The 20,908-nt window shown below is 34.5% G+C and overlaps 1 protein-coding gene across 6 annotated transcripts in view; it reads right to left on the bottom strand.

The window, feature by feature from the left end:
* Positions 1 to 20,908, bottom strand: part of LOC142236870 (peptidoglycan-recognition protein LC-like) — a 107,244-nt gene that overhangs the window by 24,667 nt on the left and 61,669 nt on the right. For 2 of the 6 annotated variants that reach the window (XM_075308148.1, XM_075308152.1), the window contains exons 4-5: positions 6,878 to 7,050; positions 6,183 to 6,812 (exon numbers count right to left, since the gene is read on the bottom strand). The exons of 3 other annotated variants lie outside the window; for them this stretch is intronic. In XM_075308148.1, coding sequence (XP_075164263.1) covers positions 6,426 to 6,812; positions 6,878 to 7,050 — 560 coding nt within the window. In that variant the 3' untranslated portion in view covers positions 6,183 to 6,425. Of the gene's footprint in view, positions 1 to 6,182; positions 6,813 to 6,877; positions 7,051 to 20,908 lie in introns of those variants that run through there. One more of the 6 variants, XM_075308149.1, reaches the window with a different exon arrangement.

Genomic DNA, 20,908 nt, shown 5'->3' with positions numbered 1-20,908 from the left:
TCATTTTTAACAAAATTAAGTTTTAATTGAAAAAAAAAGTATATACGGCCGTAAGTTCGGTCAGGCCGAATCTTATGTACCCTCCACCATTTATTGCGTAGAAACTTCTACGGAAGACTATCATTCACAATCGAATTACTTGGGTTGTGGTACATTAAAACTTCTCAACATCGTTTTCTAAATTGTGAGTTAGTCCATACGAGGTAGAGAGCCAGAATTGAAATATGGGGGTCGCTTATATGGGGGCTATATACAATTATGAACTTGATATGGACCAATTTTTGTGTGATTGGGGATCGATTTATCTGAGGGCTATATATAACTATAGACCGATATGGACCTAGTTAGGAATGTTGTTAACGGCCATATAAATACTAGCACAATGTACCAAATTTAAACTCACTCGGATGAAATTTGCTCCTCCAAGAGGCTCCAAAACCAAATCTCGGGATCGGTTTATATGGGGGTCATATATGATTATAGAATGATATGGACCACTTTTGGCATGACTGTTAAATATCATATACTACCACCTAGTACCAAATTTCAACCAGATCGGATGAATTTTGCTTCTCCAAAGGGCACCGGAGGTCAAATCTGGGGATCGGTTTATATGGGGCTATATATAATTATGGACCGATTTCGACATTAACACCACGTACCAAATTTCAACTGAATCAGATGAATTTTGGTCTTCCAAGAGGTCAAATCTAGTGATCGGTTTATATTTGGGGCTATATATAATTATGGACCGATTTCGACTAATTTTTGCACGAGTGTTTGAGGCCATATATTAACACCATGTACCAAATTTCAGCCGGATCGGATGAAATTTGCTTCTCTTAGAGGCTCCGCAAGCCAAGTCGGGGGATCGGTTTATATGGGGGCTATATATAATTATGGACCGATGTGGACCAATTTTTGCGTGGTTATTAGAGATCATATGCTGACACCATGTACCAAACTTCAGCTGGATCGGATGAAATTTTCTTTTCTTAGAGTCCCCGCAATTCACATTTGGGGGTCCGTTTATATGGGGGCTATACGTAAAAGTGGACCGATATGGCCCATTTGCAATACCATCCAACCTACATCAATAGCAACTACTTGTGCCAAGTTTCAAGTCGATAGCTTGTTGCGTTCGGAAGTTAGCGTGATTTCAACAGACGGACGGACATGCTCAGATCGACTCAGAATTTCACACCTACACAGATAAAAATAAGTTTGAGAACCAATAACTTTTGTTGGAAAACCAATAACAAAATTTGTTAATTTTCCTGCAACAAACTAATTTGTACTTTTAGTAACCATTATTACAAAAAAGTTGTTAGCAATCGTTACCATCAGAAGGCAACAAATAATTTGTGTTCTCAATAACATAATTTGTAAGTAATTTGTTGAGTACAAAATATTTGTTGCTGAACGTTACGTTTAATCCTCAACAAATATTTTTGAATTTGAACGAACAAATTTGTATGTGGTTTGTTGGAGTCTATCAATGACCTGTAACAAATTTGTTGGTGTATTGACAAAAAATTTAATTGAAATTAAAATTGACCGAATTATGCTATGAATTGCACCAAAATTGCAAAATTGCCGGAACAATTTTGGATATATTTTGTTAAGTACACACAGAGAAGAAATATGACCAAAATGTTATTTTTGGACGGGGAACATGTAAATGTATGACGATTTTAAATTTGAATAGTCCAGGGTCTAGCAAGCATTTTGACAACTTCTTACCCAGTGCTAAATATTCTAGTTAATTAGAATTGTAATAACTCTAATCCCGATATTAATATGGGTTTATCAATTATCTCATACAACAAACACATTTAAGAAACTATCAAACTGAAAAATATAAATTTTTCACAGACATTTATAAATTGCCGGAACAATTTTGGATATATTTTGTTAAGTACACATAGAGAAGAAATATTACCAAAATGTTATTTTTGGACGGGGAACATGTAAATGTATGACGATTTTAAATTTGAATAGTCCAGGGTCTAGCAAGCATTTTGACAACTTCTTACCCAGTGCTAAATATTCTAGTTAATTAGAATTGTAATAACTCTAATCCCGATATTAATATGGGTTTATCAATTATCTCATACAACAAACACATTTAAGAAACTATCAAACTGAAAAATATAAATTTTTCACAGACATTTATAAATGCTGTATTCTCTGTATTCTCTGATGAGTGAGCTCCAGGGCTGCCAATTTTGCCGATTTATCGGCATTTTGACGATTTTTTACTCACAAAATGGACAACTCCGATTTTTTTTCCGATTTTAACGATATTAGACACATAGTTTATGGAGTTTAAGTTTTTTACATTTTTAAGAAATTTTTGAAAATATTAAAATAAATTTGAAAAATGTTGGGAAAAAATTCGGAAACAGAACGTGGAGTACTTTGGCTTTTCGAGTTTTGTCAAAATTCGTAATCATGATTCTTCCAAACTCCACAGCAAACGTAGACATTTTTAAGCAAAAAACTAAAATTAGATGATAGCTGGAGAATAATTCATTGGATGGAATATTCTGTTTAAAAAACAACCTAAAATGAAATAACTCAAATTGTTTTAATACCAAAATTGATAATGATTTACACAGAATGTGCAATAGAAACTTTTACTTATTATTATTATGATAAAATTCTAGTACGGTATAAAAAATAACCACCATAAAAATCACCTATTTTGGAAAACATGGGACTTTTTCTTTAGTTTCAAAATATATAATTAAAAATGTTACTCAATTAATAACAATATTTTAGAAAAATAGATTTTTTATACAAAAATTACGAAATATTTTTGTTTAACAAAAAATGATTTTTATGGTAATGTTATTTGTATACAAAACTGATTTCTTTATTTACTTTGTTTTTAGTTTACCCCAAAAATACGTTTAATTATTTTAATATAATTTATATTGCCGATTTTTTGACGATTTTTAAAATGCAAGTGCCGTTTATGACGATTTTTATCGAAAAAAGTGACGATTTTTCTTGAAATTTTATTGGCAGCCCTGGTGCGCTCTTTGATTGCTATCATACACGTGCATGTGCTCATACTCATTTTGTTCTAACGGTATTCTTCGCATACTTCTTTTAGCTTTCGTACATATTCTCAGCGATGTGCGCGTAACCAGTCTTGTATTTTTGTTTTTATTTTCATATCGAAAGCCGTCAACTATTTTCGCAACAAAACAATTTGTTGAAAATTAAGAATATTTCTATTATTTCCTCTGTCAATCATCTACAAACACATTTCAACAACAAATGCCTCATATTCAATAGACAAATTTGTTGAGCATCAGCAGATTTTACATACAAATAAAGTTGTTAATATTTATTTGCAGTTATTTTTTTGTGTGTACCCAGAATATATATACTTTATGGGGTCTTAGAGCAATATTTCGATGTGTTACAAACGGAATGACAAAGTTAATATACCCCCATCCTATGGTGGAGGGTATAAAATAAGTTATAATTATTCTCTTTACTTTCAGAAAAACAAAGATAGCTTACAGGTTTCTGGCTTATTGGAAATCTAGGCGCATCTACATATTAGAAGGAGCATGCTGACATGGGAAACACACAAATGACAAGAACCAAATTCTTTCGTCTATTGCATAATTCGCAAAAATAAAATATTGAATGTTTTATAAGAAACGCATATTTTCTTTTATTTCAAATAAAACTAAATGTCAGAAACCAATCACTGTTGTAATTGATTCAATCACACAATTAATTGATTCCGTGACAAAAGTCAATTAAATTTTTAATTGAAAATCGTGTTGGTCGTGTTTCCAATCAAAATGGGTGATTGATACTATCATTTTCTTGATTGAAGACATTTCAATTAAAATCTGCGAATTTCGTGATTGAAATCAAAAATTTTTTTGTGTGTAAACAAATTCACACTAAAATAGTGTGGTTAATTTTGTTCAACAATTTATTTAAAATATCCCAGTGGGAAATCTGTCTATGAAGAATTTGTCTTCAAAGAAAAATAATAATATGTCTTCTGTACACGCAAAAAAATAATTCTTTCCTCCCAAACGAAATTTTAGACAAGCAAAGTTCGTTTCTCATTTGCTTTTCGCTGTAAGGAAGTGTATTTGGAAGAAAAGTATATACTTTTTGTGATAAACGTTTATTCTTTTCCAGGATGTAAAAACATTTTCATAAAGACAAACTCAAAAAAAAAACATTGTTTTCTTGCTAATTGCATTTTCCCTCACATCTTTCTCACATCCACGAGGTTTTTTAGTTCTTAACACCTTTTTCTTGTAATACCAACAATGTAGAAGAAATTATACGATTTTATAAATTTTTAAAATTTTTTTACCTTTCGCCTGGACGGAGAATCGAACCGCGGACCATGCACTTTGTAAGCCAACACACTAACCACTGAGCTATGTACCTGTTATGGTCGTCAATAGATAAATAGCCATATAAGTTATATTTATATAGCATAGCTTGCGGCGCCCACGAACCGAACAAACAAAGTTTATTTAACAGAAACAAACATTTAGTTTGGCACCGTGGAGCAGTGGTTGCTACGTCCGACTTGCATGCCAAGGGTCGTGGGTTCGATCCCTGCTTCGGCCAAAGTTTTTTTGTTTTTTTTTTTACATATATTCCAGATATGTTCGGAAGATTCCGAAAAAATGTTCAACATTACATTGTAGTATATTAAATTTTGAACTGTAAAATGTGTCTTATTAAAGACCTAAAGTCAGAAAAGAACAGTGTTTGATATAAACGAAATGGAATGTGTTGTTGTTTCAAAAATAACTTTTTTTATTGAAAAAATAAAAATTTTGTAACAAACGAATTTTTTTGGTGATAAAAGTTTAACATTTTCGAAGCAATTCAAAAAATTCTAACAAAAGAAAAACGTTTTCGGTACACGTTTTCCAAACGTTTTTTTCTTTGCGTGTACTTGTCGACTAAATAATCGAAGTACTGTGCAGATGTCATCATCGACATGTTCACTGCCAGCGCCCTGCGTATTGTCGTGGATAACCATTCTTCCTCTTTTAATGTAAGTTAACGGAATATCAGATGAAAAAAAAGAAAAAACAAAACAAAACTACAAATCAGTGCAGAATAAATTAGACATTCAAATTTTGATCATCGAAAGTGTAAGACTCAAATATTGTGAACGGTTTATAAGGTAAGTTTTTCTGTGTTAAACAATTTAATGTTGTATTAAATGTATTCCATAGTTTTCAGATGCAGAAAAATGGAAGAAAGGAAAGAATTTGCCGTTGTAAAAATGTGATGTAAAGTTTCATGGTACAACCATGAATATATTTATATTGATTTCTCGTAAAAAAAAAACAATATACATAAAAAGTAAAAATTATATTCATTACTGTTAAAATACCTCTTTTTGTGTAAATACGTCAACTATATCATCAAAAGATATAGCAGGGCGAAGTGTCTTATGTAGTCGTCAAGGACGAAATGCTAGAAATTGTCGTTAATATTATCATCGACAAGAACATAGAAGATTCTGTCTCCTACCAAGTCATCAACGAAAATGTTTATGACTGTGTCTGCCAGCTTATCATTAATGACAAAGTATAAGAAACTGTAAGCGATGTTGTCGTCATTGACATGATCGTTCACATTGTGGCTTAGAATTTCATGCTGGAATTTTGCGACATTTGTGTGTAGTGTCCAGAGTATGTCTTCAAGGATTTAAAACGGTCGTGCAAGATTCGTTGAGGATGTCTTGTAGACAAACACCACTGGGATATGTTGTTAATTGTTGCATTGAATCATTTCCTTCGCAGTTATAATAAAACTTGCACCAAATTGTTGTAAATGTATTCTGCTTGTACAGATTTATTTTTGAGTTTGACGTCTAAACTCGACCTTAGAACTAACACGCAACATTGCTTCAAGATTTTATTAGAGAAAAAAATGCTGAGAAAAAAATGCAACTAGGTAGAAAATTTATAAAAAATATTTTTTTTTGAGTTATATTCTTTTCGCATCCTATAAAAGATCCAACGTTTATCGCAAAAGTATGTAATTTCCTTCCAAAAAGCTTTCTTATAGCGAAAAGTAATTGCCTTTATGTAAAAAGGCAATTTTGTCTGTCTAAAGGTACTGTTTCTGTGTGTGGTTGCTCACAAAGAATCAAAATCCCTTGACAATTTGTTTTAATATATAGTTTCTCTTTATTATAAATAATTGAATGGTAATTCTTACAAATATGTTTAAGAACAAATCTAAAATTATTGAGATACATACATTAAGGGAATACATTTGGCACAGAGATAGGCTGAATAATTTGTGCACTGATGTTATTGCTCGAGTTAAAAAAAAAAATAATAATAATAAGTTTTAATTTGAACTTGCATTGGTAGATTCACATACATCTTGAAAATTTCAATAAATCACAATAATATTTGCGATGTCCAATGTGGCCATCGTCGAATTATTTTGTATAGAGCTTCTCCAGGACTTTCTGTAGGACTCAACTGTCGGGCACCATTAAGGATGTAATCGGGGACCAATTTCTTCAGACGGACACCCTCTTCCAACAACAGTCGGCAAGCGTTAAGCTGAGCCTCGGTGGGTTTATCTTTCACAAATGTGCCGATAAATGCAATACCAACACTATCGTAATTAAAACCCTTCACCACAGCTCCGACATCATCCCATCCTCGACCCACGTAGACACGACCATCACTACTTATAAGAAAATTATAGCCGATATCATCCCAATGGATGGAGTCCATGTGATAATCCTGTATGACACGGACACGTTCGCGACAAGTAGGCTGTAAGGCGAGGTTAAGACGGTTAGACGTGGAAATTCTTTCAACTACCTGACGGCAATACTTACTAAGGAGTCGCAGGGTTCAGAAGCTGTGTGTGCGATAACTACGCGATGCAGTGGTAACTTCTGTGGATCCAATTTATTTTTTTGTGGACGACCTCTCCATATATCCCTCTCGATTAGACATAATTGACCCTCGACACAACCATCATCCTCAAGGTTGTCATAGGAGGTTGTATCTAAAATATGCAGGAATGAGTGGTGTTAGAGATTGGTCATTTCCATATATCGGATAAATGTTGATGCGAATAGGGTAGGACATAGCGAAGAACAAAAACTCAAAGCAATATTCGTCAATTCTTATTTTGGCAAATTTTGCACCAATTATTCGCAGTAGCGAAATACCGCAAACAAACACATGTGCTGATCGGGTAAAAAGGCTCATGTAAAATGTTCTGAAACTATTAAGCTAGCATAAAGCATTCATATGATTGCAGTTTGTAACGGTCCCAGTTCTTCCAAATTCAATACCGATCGTTATTCTGCCACAAAGACATACTTTTTAATTCATCTTCAAATCATCCAATTTTTATTTATGGAATTTTATAAACCTAAACTTTCTGATGCGTATGGACAACGCTTATTTGCCCAGCAAAAAAAGCGTCGCCAAAAAATAATGAAAATGTTCTTTTTGGATCCGGAAGTGGTGCAAAATTGACGCAGAAGCGATGAATTTAACATGGGCTTGTCATAGGACAGAAGTCCTCCATTTCAACAGCCGTTGCACTGAATTTGCATCACTTCTTTAGGTGTGATCCGAATTCAATGTTTTGGATGTAAATTAAAAAATTCTGTGATATTTCGTCAAATAAGTAATTGTTATAATTTTTTTATAATTTCTAATGGATTCTAACGCTTGTCGGAAACGTTTGACCTCAAATATTTCAAAAAATTCAAAATTTTTTCAGATTGGATTTAGCTTTTTTTTTCAACATACGAAGTTCTCGATGGTGGGATTTGTGGCAAAATTTACACACAAAAAAAAAAAAATAATGAATTCATGTCTACAAATTTTCATCCTAAGATTAACGATAACCATTCAAAAGCACATTATATTTAAATTCTATATACATGTTATAATACAATTTACCGGAAAAAGTTGTAATGTTATTCTGGTTTTGCCGCGGCAAAACTCGAACTCAATGCCCACTTTTATTTTCGAAAAAATCCGTCAACTCCTCTTCGACTACTCATTAATAAAGAGGAAGTAATCTTTGTTTTTATAGATCTTAATTTTTCACTGTTTCGCCCTGTTTTCATTTTACTTTCACAACTCTAAAAAGAGTGCATTGAAAAAATATTGTTGTGAGGCCAAAGAGTTCATGTCCTTAAAATAAGAATACAACTTTTGCTTAGCTTAGAAGACGCATTTCTCTAATATAAAGTTTTTTCCATGTTCAAAGGTCGATACTTTCAATGAAGTCGTGTTGTCGTTATAATTAAGTGATTTGACTTAAAAATGGGTATCATAACATGAAAGAACAAATTTTTGGACTAAGGTCAACTTGACTTTAATAATTCAGAAAAATTCTTTAAAATTAATGAAACTGTCTTTAAATTTGTTGCATTTTTGCATCTTGACTACAAGGCAAAAATCATTAAAAATAGGATATGTTTTTCAATACTTTATTTTAAAGACATTTTTTACTTAAAACATAGCATAATTTCTACTGGAAGTCTTGTTTTTAACGGACATTTTATAGCATATAAAAAAGCTGAAAAAGCGACAAATTGAAATGTGCTTCGTACACGGATGAAAAAGACTGTTTTTCATATGTTTGGCTATAAACATTATATGTTTGGAAAACAAATTTTTAAACACAATATTTTTGAGTTCAAGCATATAATGTTCATAAACTAGCATAACATGTTTGGGACATATATGTTAATATGTTAGAACATATTATGTTTGGGACATAAAATGTTTGTAAATATAATATGCTTGGATGCAAACATATATTAATTTCGAAATAGCCTATAAACATATATGTGGTTAGTAGCTTGGAGCGCTATTTAACAGGGAGCGATATTGAATTAAGTTGGTGGTTGTTTTGCTTGTTATTACAAAATTAACATGTTATTTTCCCTTGGGCAATTGATCAGCTACTTCTTTGATCCTTACAAACTGTGTGGTCCGCTGTTCGAATCCCCGTCCGGCAAAAGGTAAAATGAAAATAAAAAAATCATAAAATTGAATAATTTCTTCTACAATGTTTGTATTACAGAAAAAGGTGCTAAGAACTAAACAAAATCTAGTGGAAGTGAGAAAGATGTGGGGGAATATACAATTGGGCAGAAACAAAATTTTGAGCATTCAGGTCGAAAACCTATGTTGTTAGCACCTATATTACCTGTTTATTTTCATAATTCATTATGATTGTAAATATATAAATAAATAAATAAAATTTTGAGCACAATATTGTTTGGGAGAATTTTTTTTAAGCATATTATATTTTTGGGTGCAAAATGCTCCCAAACATATTATATGTTCACATAATAACATATTGTTTTTTGGAAGACAACATTATTGAATTTGGATGCAAAAATACAAAATGTTTGGAACTTAGACTACCCAAACATATATTGTTTAGACCAATATGCTTTCAAACATATTATATATTGGAAGAGATCAAACATATAAATGTTTGGGCAATACCCAAAAATGTATATGCTTGAAGCAAAATAGGTTTGGGAGTATGTGTTACAGAAGCGATTTTTTATGAGGGTGTAGAGTCAAGTACACAAAACCCCATTTAAAAGAGAATTGTGTCTTAAAAGCATCCTAACTTGTATTCTCCGCTTCTTTGGTTCGGAATCAATACCAAAATTGTTAAAGTGGAGACACAATCTTTGGAACCGGACATGCTTTTTGTTCAGTGTATAGTGCCCTTTCGTTAGTTTTTATGAAGATCCCTTTAATTACCTTTGTTTGAATATTTTGACTTACTCGTCCTACGTTCCGATTAGTTTTGACGAAACAAAAAAATTGTGCCCGTAATGCGAAAATGATAAACAAAACTCATGCTCTTTTTTTTTCAAATATATTTCATCTTGATTCCGAATGAATTTTCTCTCCGAATACTCATTTTAATAATTTACTTAAGCATATACAATTTTTGGCGAAGTCTTATATCACAACATATATATGTTTACTCATAATATGTAAATTTATACTTGTTTATATTCACACGTAGTATTTTTTTCCTATATTTAATGAAATTTTTTTGTGTATATATATTTGTAATGCGCCAATTGGTTACTTTCATTATTAAACTTCCAGCATACACTTTGTCTCTCTTTGTAAACACATATATGTTTATGGGCTATTTCTAAATTAATACATGTTTGAATCCAAGCATATTATATTTACAAACATTTTATGTCCCAAACATAATATGTTCTAACACATTAACATATATGTCCCAAACATATTATGCTAGTTTATGAACATTATATGTTTGCACTCAAAAATATTGTGTTTAAAAATTTGAGTTCCAAACATACAATGTTTATACCCAAACATATGAAAAACAGTCTTTTTCGTCCGTGTAGAATAAGGAATGGAATATTACTAATGCTGTTTTCTTCGCTGGGTATAAGAATTTACTACTGAAAAAGAAAATTTTATTCACTGATAACAAAGCATTCGTAAAAGTAAACAAAAACCGAACTACACCCAAGTTTCCTCAAATTTAGTAAAATTTCCAATAAAATGATAATTCTGACTTCTTTTATTATAGAAAGCTTATCATACATATGTACAAATAACACTTGGCATAGAAAAATATGTCAGTTCAATCCTTTCAAAAGTTAAGGAATCACACTTGTTAGAATATAGGAAATTTTCCTATATTTCTTTTATCTGCCTGTAATCGATACCTGTCATCGATGTAATCGACATGTTTGCGCGTGGGTTATTTTTTAGATATAGGAGAGATAGTTAAAAAATAATTTAGTAAGATAATATAATAAATAACAAATAAAATATATAATATATTTGCTATTTTAAATAAGTGAGAAAATGCCTGAAGAATAACAACCCCTTAATTCGTCTTCAATTATCAGGTGACGCTGTTCAGTGATGTTAAAATTTTGTGAAAAATTAGTTTATGATTTTTTATATTTGTATGTATTGAAATTGTAAAAGGAGGACAAAATCGTTAGGCAGGAACTTATTAAAAGTGAAAGGTACAAGAAGAAGAAAAATGCGGCTTACAGTTGATAACATTACATGGAAATTGAAAATAGAGGAATAATAAACTAATATTTCAAGGCCAGTCGATGCTGTTGATTTTAAATACGTATATTTAATATATTAATAAAACATGTATTTTGTAGAAGAAAAAAATGGTTTTATTAATAAATAAATTGTATTCAAAAACGAAGGTAAACAGTTCTAATTTTGAAGTAAAAGGTTTACCACAAATATGTAAGATTTGTCTAAATGAATGAAAAAATTTCAATAAAATCAATCCATATATTAATTCAATTCAGTTAAATTTTTTCATTCTGTAGTATAGTGGTACATAAATATAGAAAAATGTTAACTAATATATGGAATGCATTCTACCTAATTTCTACGAAAATCAAACAAATAAAAATGCCTTTGGCGCTATACGAAGTTCAACTATAGCCATGCCGTTTGATAACTTCTGCGCAACTTTTTTCCATTGGTTAAGATTAAATGATATACTATGGTTCAGGTTCAAATAGATTTCGTAAGTCCAAAGCTTGTTTTATGACTTTTACTTTAGGCGACTGAACAGGCTAGTCAAGCACCCGAATTTTTTTATCGGAAATCCATTGTTTTACCACGTTACACGTGTACTAGAGGTCATAATCGCGCTGAATAATCAATGCAGGCGGCATTTCCCGGAATGCTTATGCTGTATTCCCATCGACGCGTTTTCCTCATTCCTTTTTCCAAAACATTTCACCGTTCACACCGGGTTGAGATGTTTTAGTTTGACAGTTACCATGGAAACTAGAAATTCACATTTACTCTAAATTCACATATATGCAACCTATGTCCAAATAATTACCGCGGTCGCAAAGGGAAAAATTTCTTTGTTATTTTCACATGTCCATGTTCTTAAAAGCCTTTGTTTATTCTTTATTTTTTTTCTATGAAACTTATTTCAATATTTTGAAGGCGACCGGACATATCGCCCAACGAACATTTCGCCCAAAATGATTTTTGGGCGTTATAACCTCCACTGGAGCGGTCACATCGCCCAATTTTAGTTTGGACTTTATGTCCTCCCTCATCGCGGTCATAAGCCCCATAAAAAATGTGGGTGTTATGACCGTTTGAATATAATTGAATATAAACAATAGTTTAAAATAACAAAATAAATTTTTTTAAATCATTCAAAAGCTATATATGATTACTTCATCTATCCATAATTTTTTTTTAAATATTTAATAGATAGATATGCCTCTTATTGACAAATATCGAATCCTGCTTTTATTGTGTATGCTGGAAGAAGATGTAAAACTAGCATATCTGGTCTTCATCGTTTGTTTTAATTGTTTTTGACTGGAACATAATTTTTGACTATTTTTCTTCTCAGCGTATGATTGAAATGGAAAAGCGGCTAAAGTGGCACTACGAAGACCTATTTCGCTCGTGAAATAGGTCGGTTAAAGCTCCAAGACATTTGAATTTATATATTGAAACATGAATATTCGGAAATTGATAATTTTTTTCTTTTGAACAAACCAGACAAATGCTGAACTTTCGTTTTATTATCTTGTTCTAAACATTAAAATTGGAACAAGATGAGATGATCGATTTGCTGCTGATGGGTACGTGAAAAAAATCGCGCGCGCGATTTATTTGAGTATTTGAGGACGACGAGAATTCGCGCACGCGAATCCTTTGTTAAATTCATCACATTCAGTTTGTCCTCAAGTTCTTGCATCTTTCGTTTTATTAACTTGATTTTAAAAATGAAGACAGTTATACTGACATGTCGTTTGTAACCTTCGTAAATATTAGTAATTTCTTGTACCAATAAGATAAAATGAAACGACCTAAAAAGGGACATCAATAAAACAATAGCATCTCCATCATCCATATTATTCATTATTTCAGTTACTGGGGTGGAACACAAAGAGACTGTATGTCAAATCGGCTTCCATAATAGTGGTTTGGTAAAATATCTTTTCCGGCACACTTTCGCACATTTAGTATTCACTCATATGTTCTGATTTGGCAAATAGTGCAATGAGTTCTTGGGGGCTTTGTGGAGCGTTTTGTACCATTTTCTCCTTAATTTTCTTATAGACCACGAGATCTGCACTGTCTTTCTAGTTACGGCATTTTGAATTAAGTACCGTACGTATTTAGTTAACCAAAATTGGGGATCAAAACTACTTCATTTAGGACAGTTTTATTTTCCCCATAAAATATTGGGCGTTTTGACCGCCTATTTTTTGGGACATATGACCGCGATGAGGGAGGACATAAAGCCCAAACTAAAATTGGGCGATGTGACCGCTCCATTGGAGGTCATAACGCCCAAAAATCATTTTGGGCGAAATGTCCGTTGGAGGATATGTCCGGTCGCCTATTTTGAATAGGGTATGTTACATATACAATGCTATTTTTGTACGTTTAATCCATGTTCTTATAGGTTCGTATAACTATTTCAGGTAAAAAATACAAAAAACAATGCCCTTAAAGAAGAAAATATTACAGGGTCCTGGTAGTTGCAATTGTTTTGAACGGGTCGAATCATACGATTCTTTACCTTTCGTGAAATATCAATTTTTAATAACAGCCCATTCATTTTCCAAATTAGAATTTGGAAATACAACTCCATAACGATTATTTTTTAAGTGGAAGTGAAACAATAAAGTTATTATTGTGGGAGATAACATATACATAGATTAAGTGCATGGTAGAGCTAGTTGCAAATGTTTTGAACAGAACTGTATGTTATATGTGCTTCCTGCGAAATAGTTTGAGACATACATATGTTAGAGAAGCAATTTTTTGAGAATGAACATATTTTAAAAATACTTTAATTTAGTGATTTGGAGTAGTGCAACTTCTCATCAATGCAGGTGCTATTTATACAAAATTTAAATTTAGACAGCACCTTCGAATGTTTTCAAATCCATGCATAATTATATCGAAATCCAAAACAAAAATCCAAAAAATCGGCAACCCAAATCATGATTAATATATGTACTTTCACTAAAACTCCCCGCATCAATAAAAGTGAAAATCTCCCGTTCACAATTTCTCTTTTTGGTTTTAAACCCAATACAAGATTTTGGACAATTTCCTAATGAACGTAGTTACTTGTACACATGCCGACTAATGCACCGTTTACATTGACACCTTATTTGTAAAACTTTTTTTTTTGGGCAATGGGTGTCTCCTTAACCCTTAAATACAGTGCATATTAGTGTTGGGAAAGTAACGAGTATTTGATTACAAGTACTCGTTACTGACTACTTTTTTGAGTACTCGTTACTAGTAAATGGCGACAATTTGACAAGTCGAACCTTTTCCAAGGTAACGGCATCAAAAGGAGGTAATCCCTCACGAAAGAGATTCAAGGAACGCAGAAATGCTTTGTTTATCCTAAAGAAATTAGGATCAGTCGACCCAAGCACGTTGCCGGCTAAACAAAGCGATTCCTTAAAATGGGCTCAAGGAATTCTTGAGGCTGGAAAAAGGGAACGATCACCAGATGAGCTGCCATCCTCCAAAAGGGATCAACGATCGTTTGCCTCAGTTGCTAAAGACAGCCTTGTGATGGCTATCATAAATAAAGGAGCATTGGACGGTATGGTTCCAAAGCAAAAATGGGGGGAAATTGAGAATGCTTTGTCTGGCGTCTATTCACAGGTGCTGGAAAAGTTTCCCGGCCCAGATCCTCGACACCAAGAGGCTGGTTGGTATTAAGGACGATTTAAGCTAGTCGCATTTGAGGACCAGAGGTCTATAGAATGTTTTAAAGCTGCTCTGATACTAATTGGTGAAGTTTGGGAAGGAGCTGCTCTAGAGTTAGTCGAGAAGAAAGACATACCGGCTAGACCAAGAGCACATGCGTGGATACCTGCAAACCCTCCTGACCCTGAATCTATTTTAAATAGACTAAAACAATGCAATCCAGATCTTCCAACAGCTGATTGGAAGGTTGGCCTTTTGGATGAAGTGGATGGACCAAGACGGCATGCAGTGTTTATATTGAACACTCAGACTTTGCCACATCTAGCAAAGTCCCAGGGCCGTGTATGTTATGGCTTTCATTATATCCAAATGAAGGTATATAAAAACGAAATTGACAAGCCTCTGTCTGAATCAGAAGTAAGCGGATCCTCTTGCGAAGTCGAGGGAGATACCAAAGTTGAAGACATGGATAGATACCGTATGCGTGAGGAGGCTTCTACTGCCTCAGAACTCTCCAAAGTTGAACCTATGGTTATTGAGAGAGTCGCCGATATCTCTGAAGAGGACATTCTTGATGACTCGATTGAAGCGGCTGATGTGACGGTTGTTGAAAATCTCGATGGTCCTACGGATCCTCCAGATAAATCTTCATCATTGTAAGGCTGCATGTGCTGCCTTAAAAGTTCTCCTGATGAAAGGGGACATAGACATAGTTCTTATTCAAGAACCATATGTTTATAGAAACAAAATATGTGAATTAAGTACTCCGGGGTTCAAACTACTGCAGTATACTGGTAATGATGTAATTCGAGCCAGTATAATTGCTAAAAACGAGCTTAACTTGTTTCTGCTTCCTTCAATGTGCAATGCAGACACTGTCGTTGCCAATTTAGAAATAGCCAAATGCAAATATTGGGTATCTTCGGTCTATATGGGACATGACAGGGAGATGCCTCCATGTGCCGTTAAGACCTTAGTTGAGGAGTAACTGAAAACAAAGACGAAACTCATTATGGGATGCGATGCGAATGCGCATCATAGTATATGGGGAAGTAGTGATACTAATGCAAGGGGAGAATCGCTAATAGAGTTTATTTTGCGTACTAATCTGGTAGTTTGCAACAAGGGAGATGCCCCAACCTTTGTCACTAAAAACAGGCAAGAGGTTTTGGACATCACCTTGGCCTCGAAAGAACTGAATGAAATGATATCTGAGTGGCATGTTTTAAGTGAACACAGCTTCTCAGATCATCGCTACATCAGTTTCAAATTTGATGTTCATACCACCAAGACCATATTTCCGCCAAATGTTAGGAAAGCTGACTGGAATAGGTATAGGGAATCGTTCAATATGATGATACCGGAAATACCAGAGACAAATATGAGCACTGTGCAAGTTATCGAACACGCAGTGGAGAGGATTACTAAGGCCTTCAACATTTCACTGAAAGCTGCATGCCCTAAAGGGAAGCCAAGGGGGAAAAATCGACCACCATGGTGGTCTACGGAGTTAGGTAATATGAAGAAATCGTGCAGGAAGCTCTTTAACAAAGCACAGTCCACCAGAGCTCCTGTGGATTGGGACGCTTACAAGAAGAATCTGAGAGGATACAAGCGAGAACTGAGAAAGACTCAGCATAACTCTTGGAATGATTACTGCAGCAGCATTGAGAATACGTCCGAGGCTTCCAGACTACGGAAGGTGCTAGCATCCACGAGCTCCGCTCCAGGTTTCATTAAAACATCGGAGGGCAATTGGACAACGTCCAATGAGGAGACGCTGGAGGTACTATTGGACACACATTTTCCCGGAAATCAGACGGTTGAACCATGCACTGACGGTGCCACAGTGGCTCAGCGGTCGTTTCCTATCGAGGAAATTGTATCAGAATCTAGAATAAAATGGGCGTTAAATAGCTTTGGATCATTCAAATCCCCCTGACCTGATGGAATTACTCCGGCGGAGTTAAAAGCGGTGGCTGACAGAATTATCCCCTGGTTGTCGGCGATATATATAGGATGTATCAACTTAGCATATATTCCACGAAAGTGGAGAGAATCAAAAGTCGTTTTCATACCTAAAGCGGTAAAAGCCTCTCACTCGAATGCGAAGGATTTCCGACCAATCAGCTTATCATCATTCCTACTTAAGACTCTGGAGAGGATGATAGATATTTATCTTAGAACTAGCGTCGATTCAAGTTTGCTCTCGAAACGACAACATACATACTCGAAAGGCAGGTCTACTGAGACCGCATTACATGAACTAGTCAGCTTTATTGAAAGCTCACTATCTGTCAAAGAATACACAATCGTGGCATTTCTAGACATCGAAGGGGCGTTCAATAACGTCCATCCGAGCTCGATATTAAATGGACTGACAACTCTGAATGTTGATCCAGGTATACTTGGGCTGTTAGACGAACTTCTAAGGAAGAGACGCATTTCAGCCACACTAGGACAAGCAAATATACAAAGGTATGTGAACAGAGGCACTCCTCAAGGAGGAGTTCTATCACCTCTTCTTTGGAATGTTGCTATAAACGACCTTCTGGTTTCCCTAGAAAAAGAAAGGATACAAGTGGTGGCATACGCAGCTGATGTGGCGCTAGCAGTCAGGGGAAAATTCCCATCAACAGTTAGAGATATTATACAGAGAGCCCTCCGGATGACTGAGAAATGGGCGAAAGATAATGGTCTTGGGGTAAATCCTGCAAAGACAGAAATAGTCATGTACTGCAAAGATCGCAAAACTCCCACGGTTAGGCCCATTTCCTTAGGGGGTATTGAAATTCCCTTTAGGGAGTGTGCAAAATACCTTGGCGTTATTTTGGACAGGAAGCTGCACTTTAAGCTTAATATTGAAGAAAGGGCGAGGAAAGCAACGGTAGCTTTATACTCGTGCAAAAAGGCAATAGGGAAAAAGTGGGGACTAAAACCAAAAATTGTACATTGGCTATACACGGCAGTGGTAGTCTGGTGGCCGGCACTTCACCAGCCGACAAGTTTAGACAAAGTTCAGCGTATGGCGTGCTTGTGTATCTCAGGTGCATTCAGCACGACAGGAACAAACTCCCTTAATGTCATACTGCATATATTGCCTTTAGACATTTTGGCCAAACAGTCAGCTGCAACAACGGCTGTGCGGTTGCGCGAGCTATCGCTGTGGTCGGAAAAAAGTTTCGGTCACAGTTCGGTCCTCAAAATAATGCCAGATGTGCCTAACGTAGTGGATTACACTTTGGCGAAACCACTTTTCGACAAAAAGTTTGAGACTCTAATCCCCAACAGTGAGGCGTGGTGCACACAGACCCCGGGGAATAAAGAATATATAGATTTCTACACTGATGGCTCCAAATTGGATGACCAAGTGGGTTTCGGAGTATATTCTAAAGATCTGGAACTTCGAATAGCGAAAAGATTACCTGATCACTGTAGTGTTTTTCAGGATGAAATATTAGCAATAAAAAAAACGGTCATCGACTGCCGCAAATCTCTCAATGAGATGGCTGAGCAGCACAATATTCACCTAATATGGGTGCCTGGCCACAGGAACATACCGGGGAACTGCGAAGCAGATGAGCTAGCAAGGCTAGGAACTACCTTACATATTCCAGGGGAACTAGAATCTGTTGGTGTGCCTCTGGCTACCTGCAAGCTCTTACTGCGTGAGAAGGCTGTCATGATGGCAAATGTTCGATGGGAGAATTGTAAGGGTTGTAACGACACCAAGCAAATATGGCCCCATTTAAACTTAAACCGCACACTAGATATGCTAGTGTTCTCGAGACGTCAGATATCACTCCTGATATCTGTTATAACGGGTCACTGCCAGATAGGCGATTTTGCAAAAACTATTGGTGCGAAGTATAATAACTATTGTATGAGCTGTCATGATGCGGAGGAAAAGGAATCAATAAAACACCTCTTGTGTGAGTGTCCTGCATTTTGTGTAAGGCGTAAGCAAATTTTAGGGGCATATCTTCAGATTACTAGCGGACCTGGAAAACGTTAACTTAAGCAGTCGGCTAATGTTTTTGGAACAATCTGGTTGGTTCAACAGAAGAAAATAATCGAGAAGGTTCAACGTTTAAAACTAGAAGTGCCCATATGTAATAGGTACTTTTAGTTAATGTGGTATCACAATGGACTGAATAGTCGAAGTGAGCCTGAATCTTAATCGGGCTGCCACTTTAACCTAACCTAACCTAACCTACTATTAAATGAGTACTCAATATATTCAATGCCAGTTTTTTCTTGACTTCTTGGAAAATATTAATTGAAGTTTTCGAAAATCGTTTATCAGTTAAAATGACACGAAAAGGATATATGGCTTCATCTTTGAAGAAAGTGAAAAATTTTCTGATTTCTTAAAAACGTTTGCATTTGAAAAAAATTGCATTGGGTGTTGACTTCAGCTGGTTCAATCAATTGTTTTCAGAGAAGGGCCCACACTTATGCGCTTTACAGACTATCAGTTATTCCGGACTGTCGGTGTTTGTAAAGAATCTTACAGTGTGTCGGATCGATACGACTTGTCGACGATGACTAAATAATCGGTAAATGTGTTATCGATCCCATAAACATGCAGCAGTATCGATTATGCCTTCGGACTTAACTTATAATGTGCACAACATATGGGATATGTTCGACACGAGCACTGTCGTCCAGAATAACTGATAGTCTGTAAAGCGCATTATTCAAAAACCCATGGAAGATTTCAATATTGGGTCTCACGATAAAAATGGTCGCTAAATATTTGCATCCACTGTCAATGGTGGAAAATCGTGGATTTAAAAAGTTTGCAAATTGCAGGCATCAGTAATACACAATGCCATCTAGATATACCCTGACGAAAAAAATACCGAATAGTGAATACGAAGTTCGCTCTAAAAATTTGAATGATTGGTGAAAATCTTTTTCTAACGAGACCCATATACCACCACATTTTATAACACTAAAATAAAACTGGATAATGTAATCTGCTTTTCTATACTGTTTTTAAATTTTAAAAAGAAGAAAATATTGAAAATTGCCCACAATGTCTTTTTGATTTTTTTTTTATAAAAGTAACGAGTAGTAACGAGTACTCAATTCAAAAGTAACAAATAGTAACGAGTAGTCAAAAGTAATCAAAATTTACAACATTAGTGCATATTTCTTCTAAGATACAATCGAAAAAATTATTACATCTTAAAATGTTGACCGAATTCTGACCGAAATCAAGTTTGTTGCATCTAAAACATCTAATGCTGTTTCAAAAAATATATTTTTCCAGAAAGTCTATGGTACTTCTGTGTAATATGAAACCAAATTTGAAAAAGCCCTACAAATTGCGGAATAATAAAATATGTAGTGTAAAATATCTCTATTCTCTACTTCAATCAAATTGTTTATTTGTAAACAAAAGCTTAGTTTAATTCGTACTGTAACATATCTTGTAAGATACAACCACTAAATATTTTTGCAGATGTTCTTATTTTTTCCATTTTCATATTATATATTTAACCCTTAAATGCACAAGAACACCGATTTCTCCGAAAAAGAATATATAACATGCACCAAAACAAAATCCCATAATTAAACTAACGCTATCTTTAATTTATTTTTATTGGGAAACGGTCCCATCGGCCACTTCCAGCCCCTTCCGACTGTGAGGGCCTCGTACCCATGACGTAGAGACAGCGTACACACCATGATCCGGACCATGGCGGGGTGGAGGCTGAGGGATTTAACCAGCTACAAAGAAGGACTCATCAGCCGGATATATTACAACACAAGACCAAATATTAGGTTATTCAATAAAACAAATGTATTAGTTATCCAAATATGCTAAAATTCTGGACTTCACCATTTCAATACTTAAGTTAGTGTTAACTAGATGATAGATGGAATTAAAATGAATGCACATCCTACGAATAGGCTCCACAGAAGCATAATTCGAATGTTGAAAATCAATGAAAAGAAAATGGTAATTCCTAGATGACCGAAAAGGAACATTTATCCTAATCCTACACACAAAAAAATTTCACGAACATTTTTCCAATTAAAATTTTAATTGTGTTTTAAAAAATATTCAATTAAAAATTTAATTGATTCAACAAATTTTTTAATTGAAACAAAAGTCA

This window comes from Haematobia irritans, chromosome 4 (genome assembly GCF_050003625.1).
Source record: "Haematobia irritans isolate KBUSLIRL chromosome 4, ASM5000362v1, whole genome shotgun sequence".
In the NCBI taxonomy this organism is placed as follows: domain Eukaryota; kingdom Metazoa; phylum Arthropoda; class Insecta; order Diptera; family Muscidae; genus Haematobia; species Haematobia irritans.
Note: the sequence above shows the minus strand (reverse complement) of the source record. Positions and strands in the feature narration are given on the sequence as shown.